The sequence below is a fragment of the Carcharodon carcharias genome, chromosome 3, assembly GCF_017639515.1.
Source record: "Carcharodon carcharias isolate sCarCar2 chromosome 3, sCarCar2.pri, whole genome shotgun sequence".
Taxonomy (NCBI): domain Eukaryota; kingdom Metazoa; phylum Chordata; class Chondrichthyes; order Lamniformes; family Lamnidae; genus Carcharodon; species Carcharodon carcharias.
Window position 1 is genome coordinate 127,836,572 of NC_054469.1, and position 7,586 is coordinate 127,844,157.

The 7,586-nt window shown below is 37.3% G+C and overlaps 1 protein-coding gene across 1 annotated transcript; it reads right to left on the bottom strand.

The window, feature by feature from the left end:
• Nucleotides 1-1,580: 1,580 nt before the first annotated feature.
• On the bottom strand, nucleotides 1,581-4,955 carry sostdc1a (sclerostin domain containing 1a). Its single transcript, XM_041184434.1, has 2 exons — nucleotides 4,701-4,955; nucleotides 1,581-3,276 (listed from the first exon to the last, which is right to left on the bottom strand). Exons 1-2 carry the CDS (start codon nucleotides 4,918-4,920, stop codon nucleotides 2,828-2,830), a joined length of 669 nt encoding a protein of 222 aa, XP_041040368.1. The 5' UTR covers nucleotides 4,921-4,955; the 3' UTR covers nucleotides 1,581-2,827.
• Between the last annotated feature and the right edge of the window lie 2,631 nt (nucleotides 4,956-7,586).

Below are 7,586 nucleotides of genomic sequence, written 5' to 3' on the forward strand. Positions count from 1 at the left end.
GCTCCTACATTTAGAGATCCCTAAGGCAGTGCTTGGTCACAGGCTGAGAATGGAGGAATCCATCAAGCTCATGTGTGCCATCAAGGCTCAGGTCTTTGAGCTTATCAGCCTCTCCATTGAGAGTGTGAACATCATAGAGAATCATATGTGACAGCACTCAGAGTGCATGCAGGAACTGTGCACTGATATTCACAGGATGCATGCCACATACTGTCGCCTTGGCCTAGTGGTGTTGTGGCACAAATATTTTTGGAAGGAATGCCAGTTGCACCCTATCTGGTGCTCCCCTCCAGCCATCCCAGCACCATCCAAGAGCTGAGGCAGTTATGAACAGGATGGCAGTACCATCCATTATGGGGCGCCATCATCATCTTCAACCTGCTTGGCCCTTTTGACAACAGGAGCATCTGTGAAACAGGGCCCAGTAATGGAAGTTACCCCTGCAATGATGCAAATGCAGCAGCCTCTGGAGGTTCCTCTAGTGACATGTCCAAGATGAGGTAAACCACCACATGCATTTCATCACAGACAGAGGCAAGTGAGCAGTTTGCCTCCACCTCCTCCGCAGCCACAAGGGGAGAACCCACGTATCACTGGTTAAGCGCAGAGCCACTGTGTCGGACAGAGCACTGAGTGCATCACTGGAGTGCCTTCTTCCTGTGACTATGCACTGTTTTTCTTTATGAGCACCATGTAAATATTGACACGTGAAGCCAGATATATGAACATCCTCTTATTAAGAGTGGGACAAGAAAAGAGGTAAGAAATGGTGAAGGCAAACAAGGATCTATCTATGACGATGGTGAAACCTCTGTGCAGATGTACATCCTTCATTAGTGGTAAGAGATGCACTGACCCAGGCTACATCTTCAATGGAAGTGTTACCACAGGTAGCTCAGAGTAACTTCCACACCATACCTTTCCTCCTGGGTTACAGGGACTCAGTGGAAGAGAGCCTGAATCAGAATAAAAACAGAAAATGCTGAAAATTCTCATCAGGTCAGTTGGCATCTATGGAGAGAAACAGGAGTTAATGCTTGGGATTTTCCCTGCCCACTGGTGTGGGGCATGTTTGGTGGCATGAGCAGACAATATGGTGTGATCAGTTTCATGATGGCATGAAGCCAGTTCACGATCGTCTGCTCAGCTCACCCATGGCAGGCTGAGTTCCCTGCCATCAGACGTCGGGAAACTCATTGTAATACATCAGCATATTATTATTAGGCCAGCCCGCTGGACTCATCCACCCTCGCAGGATCGTCCACCCACGCCAGTGGGAAAACACACCAACATGTTTCACAACAGCACATAAGCGATGTGCACTTAGAGGGCTGCACTTCGCTTGGGGCTTCAAGGTTTGTTTGCCTACCTTGCTTCGGTCAGCACTCACAGTCATCAGTGCCAGGCTTCAAAGACAGCACCACATCACTCTTAGGGGGACTCACAACAGGTGTCTACCTACCAGATCAGCCATATGTGGCTGGCTTTTCAATGGCTGCAGGGCTAGGGCTTGCTAGTGCATATAATTAGAACAGATGAATGTATGGATGAAATAGATAGAGAAACTGTGACTTTATTGATTTATTTCCCATAATTTTATTCTTGTGAGGAAGTACATTACATCAGTGGAAGACACTAAAAGACAAAAAAATTGTTTAAATCAGAGTAGTGGATTTCTATAGAAGATAAACACCTTTGCATTTCATTTATTGATTAAGTAAAGCTAATTTTAGAGCATACTCTTCAAGCCCTGCAACAAGAAAGCCTAAGATAAAGCTGGAAAATTTGAATAGCCATAATGCTATTAGCTGTTCAAAGTGTACACTACATTATCTACATTTATATTCTGATCTCCAATACAAAGCTTGAAAATATTTTTAGATACATGATAAAACCATAACAACTTATGCTGAATAATTCTCTAGTGCCAAAGGTAACTGCTTATTAAATAACTACATTGAAAAAATAAATAGATAACAAATGCTCTTTTAACTGCTGAAATATACGCCTCCTCCATCAGATTTAAAAAGAGAATCAGCTTATATAGTTCTCATCCATTAAATAAACACTTGGGTCTTGTTGCCTTAAAAGTTGAGGGCTTGATAGTTTTCATGTTAATGAACCTTATTACCATATGGACAACAGAAATGGGTACAACTTTCTACTGGGAGGGTGTAGGTTTAATAAGTTGAACTTTCATCATTGACCAGATGTATTTACTTTGTACACTTGTATTACCTCTTGTTCTGCATTAAAGATAAATCCAGTGATGTACATTTATAAATGCACAAAAGATTTGAAATTAACATATTTAGTATCATAGGTGTGGTCCCAGGCAGATTAGAATTTTGCCCAAAAATATCTATATACATAAACTGTTACCAATTAATCTGATGAAATATACAATTCACCAGAATAATTGGAACCAAAATAATTCCAAGCTTGATTTATACAAACAGTGGGAACTGTAATCTGGATTAATTTTAATCATTGTTGAATAACTTAATTATTCTACATCCATTTATTAAACTTTTGTTCTATTAGGCATCCAAAAGTGGTGCCACTGTCTTTTTTCTGAAGTCATTTCTAAGTGAAAGGTGCACAGCAAGGAAAGCTATTGAAAACATTAATGTATCCAGGGTTCTGAGCATACATGTTTTCACTCAGGAGTCCTGATGGGTAATATTTATCTGCTGGACCATAGCACTAATCCTTCTTTAATTAATCATACCTAACTCATATGGAATAAGCTTGTTTTAATAAATGCAGAACACCAACAAAGGAAGTCCACTTTGCAAAATACAGTTCATATGGTGACAAAAGATAATCACTGTTTATCTTCCAATTCATGCCAATTTACTTTATTCTTGGTTTCCTCTCGATGAATCTTACGGGATCTTTTTTTGCCTCTGGATCTTCTCTTGCTTGCTGGCAATGCCTCTTCAATGTTGGTTTTGCTTGATTCATTATGCTGCCGTGTGTATCTCTTGCATTTGCATGAAGTAACTACAGTGATTTTGTAGGTTCGTGTCCCACCATTCTGGCATTGGAGCTGAATCCTCTCAGTCCGAGTCTTGTCAGTCACACAGCGCCACTCCTGTTTGTTCCTCCTGCTCCAGTATTTCCTGCCATAACCTCCAATCCAGTTGGGAAGTACTGGCACCGGTAAGCACTCCCCAGCACACACTAACTCCTTCACTGGATTAATACTTGTACACAGACCATCAGAAATGTATTTGGTTGATCTCAGCTCACGACAGCCAACTTGAGATCGATCTACATTTCAAAGAGAACAAGTTATATTTTACATAGAATTCACTTTCAGTATAAACCCCAAAAGAAGATTCACTAGTAAGAGCCACCATAAATCTTAAGCATAAAATTCTCAGTTGCTTGAGAATGTTCATCATGGTCCTTGAATGGTAATTTTTTTCTGGGAGTGGTGTTGTTTTAAAACTCAAAACAGTTTTTCTAATTATCAAATCCAGAACAAACATTTAACTTTCTCACATATATGAATGGGGAAATGCTTTAAAAAATCTGTTCCACTATATATTTGAGCCCTTTATTGAAGTACAAAGACATATTTTTCATATATTGGTTCTAATATCCAAGACTGGCTTGTAACCAAATAGCCATGAAACTTTTAACTGATTTTTGCAATGTGGGGTGAATGTCAAGCATTGGTTGGACTCTATTTATTTTGCTTGTTATTTTCCAAGCTCTTTCCACTTTGAAAGTTATTAAAAGCACAAAAGAAAATACTTTAACAATAAATATATTTATTCATGTTCTGCTTTTCTATTGTCCTACGTGTTTTGCATGGCTTATCAAGTTGTCTTTAAGTAAATACTTAATCTGAATGTGGCCTACCCTAATATAAAAACATATTGTTGGAAAATTAATCAAATTTAGTAGCTATGAAAATAAATCACAGCAATTGCTCTTTTTGATTTGGCTTATATTGATGCATCAATCTGAATTTGAACACCATGTGAAATTCACTGAAATTCTGCCGACATCTCTGGCAGAAGCAGTCCCATATATATGCTGGCAGTTCCTTTGAAGGCAATGCAGAAATAGGTTGATTTCAAGTTTAGCCAACATGATAGTACATGTAATCCTAGTAACTGTAACTAAAAATTAGCTGAACGTTGAAATGCTTTTTGAAATCTTTGTACATTGATCAGAATGCATGTTTGCTTCTCACAAACCTGCCCAAAAGCTGGTTTATGTTTGAAAAACACCGAGAAGAATAACTATAATAAGTATTTTGGAGTTATAGAAACGTTTTAAAATTTAGATCTCAGTGGAATTTCCTGGAAACTGTACATTGCAGAAACTGTGATTACATTTTCATGCAAAGCATTGGTACCTCTATTCTTAGTTCTCGTTCAATTATTTTTTAATTTTTAAACCCTTCCTTTTTACATGCATTATTTAATGAATCATAAACTTTTCCTATATTAAATTAGCTTAAATGTATGAAGATGTTTACTTATACTATATGTTTATATTAATAAACCACGTGATAGAAACATGCAACTTTGTACTTTTGTGTGTAAAGATAAACCTAATTTATGGAAAAATAAAGTCCTGTAACTTATGAGTCTAACAACGTCATTCTATTAGTTGGACATGCCTGTAACAGAAAAACTTTGAAAGCAAAGAGAATATTCTTTAAAGCATATAAAACATACCATTAAGATTCAAATCTGAAGGGTTAGGTTGCCGTCCTCCGTTCCTTGCCTGATTTAATGTTAAATTACTCGGATTATCATGTTGTAGTACCTTGTGATTGTAAAATATTTCTGTAGCATCATTTTTAGTTTGTCCATCGCCCTTGTCAAAAGCAAAACAGCATTTGAGAAAGATGCATGATATCACAAAGAAAGTGCAATCAAGCGACTGTGAGATCATGGCTCCAGGACTCTCAGAATGAAGACCAGGTTGTGTAACACTGCAGATTTTAACGAGGATTTTCTGTGCTTCCCTTTTTATAAAGCTCCTTGGCATTCGTTCAAGTGGAAACAGTGTAGCTTGAGAATGGAAACATACACACATATTCTGGTAACCAATAGCAGGCCAGATCACACACATAGAAGTGTGGCATATGCAAATTAGGTCAGTTTCAAATTTCACACGTCTCGTGTTTCACATGGTGAAATATTTCCTTTGTAACGCCCCTTAAAGAAACAGAACCCTCCTGTCATATATGACATATGGTGAATTTCCAAAGTTGTGCATTAAATGTACATGACTTGTAAATCCATACAGTGCATTACTGCTAATTTTAATCAGCAATCATTCTTTTGATTGTAACCCATTTATCTTTAATTACATCTGTGATAATGGCTCTAATATCAATCCAAATTAAATTTACAAATTGTATCAAACTAGTTATTAAAATTATTTTTACATAATATTGTTTACATATTTTCAGTTTCACACAATGCGGCGTCTGTCAGTCTGTCACATTGTTGAAAGTATGCAATATCAGATATTTCATAATACTACCAAGTGAGTCTTACCTCCACCCAATAAAAGCAGTTTAGAACAGCTTTAAAATCACCACAATATTTGCTTTATCTCATTGCTTCATGTCTTGCATAGTTTTCACTTTATGCTGACAACATTCATCTCCATCACCTCTCTTGACTCTTCCATTGTTGTTAAATTATCACACTGCTTTTCTGGCATCCAGTACCGGATGAGCAGAAATTTCCTCCAATTAAATATTGGGAACACTGGCTGTTAGTTTTGGTTCCCCCTCAAAACTCCGTTCCTTAGCTACTGACTCCCCTCTCCCTGGCAACAGTCTGAGATTAAGCCAGTTTGTTCACAGATGTTATATTTGATTCCGAGATGAGTTGCTGAACTCATATTTGTACCATCACTAAGAATATCTATTTCCAACTCTGTACCATCACCCAATTTTGCCCCTGTCTCAGCTCATCTGCTGCTGAAACCCTCACTCGTGCCTTCATTATTTTGAGACTTGACTACTCCAATGCACTTCTGGCTGGTCTCCCACATTGTACATTGTTAACTTGAGGTCATCCAAAATTCTGCTACCCATGTCTTAACTTGCAGCACGTCTTGTTCCACAATCACCCCTCTGCTTGCTGACCTACATTGGCTCCTAGTCAAACAAAAATGTCTTGCTTTTAAAATTCTTATCCTTGTTTTCAAATCCTTCCTTCACCTCATGCCTTCCTCACTCTGTAATCTCCTCTAGCCCCACAACCCTCTGAGATGACTGCGCTCCATTAATTCTGGGCTTTTATATATCACCAATTTTAATTGCTCTACCATTGGTGGCCATGCCTTCAATTACCTAGGCCCTAAACTCTGGAATACCTCTTAATACTTCTCCGCCACCCTACCCCACTTTCCTCCTTTGAGACACTCCTTAAGACCTACCTCTTGGACTAAGCTTTTTGTCATTTGATGTAAAATCTCCTTATGTGACTTGGTGTCCTTCTTTTTCTTAATGCCCCTGTGAAGTGCCTTGGGACATTTCATCATGTTTAAGTCATTATATAAATATAAGCTGTTGTATGGGACACCAATTCACCATGGATCCACAGGTTTCTCAGATAAAAAACATTTTACAACAATAATATAGTATAAATAATACTCTCCTATACAGTGATAGTAATTTATTTTTATTTAAACTCACTAATACATTCTGTTTCTTTAAACATCTAGTAAAGACATTTGACTTTTAAATGTAACTTCAATGTAAGGAATATAAATGTTGTAATTATAATACTTAAAGAATACAAATATAGACTTTCTCAATGACTCCACGTATAAATGCACTATGCGACATAATTGGACTCAGCAGCCCAGCTCTGGGAAGGAGAAAGTCAGTTATAGTTCCCACTGGAAGTTGTGCACTTACTGATATTAGATGCAATTAGGATTGAGCTTTGGTATAATGAAGATTGGTCAAATAATTTGCTAACACATTCAAAATGCATGCATGAAGAACTGCCAGTTTCAATGGAACTGTAACAAGAATGAAGCCTTTCAGAAAAGGAGGGGAGGAAAAGGAGCATCATAGAGGGGGAAAAATGTGTAGATCTCTCAATAACTGGATTACTCGTCCTGGTAAGTGGGCTCCTCTGACTGTGTCAGTTTTATATTTGACTTTAAAATGCAAACAAACTATGCTTAAAATAGTAAAAATATTCAATACCTCTGGGTGAAAATAATCTATTTAGTATTTGTGTTTAACACAGTCACTTCCCTTAACTATTTCCACATGTTTTTGCAGAGACATTCATAAAGTAAAGATTTGATGTTGAAAATGTGATTTCCATTTTGCCGTTAAATAAATTTCAATCTTGCAAAAAAGATAATGCCCTATAAAGATTAACACTACTTTTTTATTGTCCTGAATATGTTCCTTAAAATATAAGTTCCTTTCAATTAAGCTAAAAATGATTGACCTTGTAAAACAAATATTAAACTGCATTTCCCACTTCATTGAAGCAAAGGTAGGAATGAAAAATGGCCAATTATTTCAGTTAGCTTACTTTAAATCCATGTTCAAGATCCTCTTGGAGCATTTTATTCTT

Coding starts and splice junctions, on each gene's coding strand:
- sostdc1a (XM_041184434.1), bottom strand. CDS start 4,920: ATGATCTCACAGTCGCTTGATTGCACTTTCTTTGTGATATCATGCATC. Junction 3,277..4,700: donor TTCAGATTTGAATCTTAATG/GTATGTTTTATA, acceptor TTTGAAATGTAG/ATCGATCTCAAGTTGGCTGT.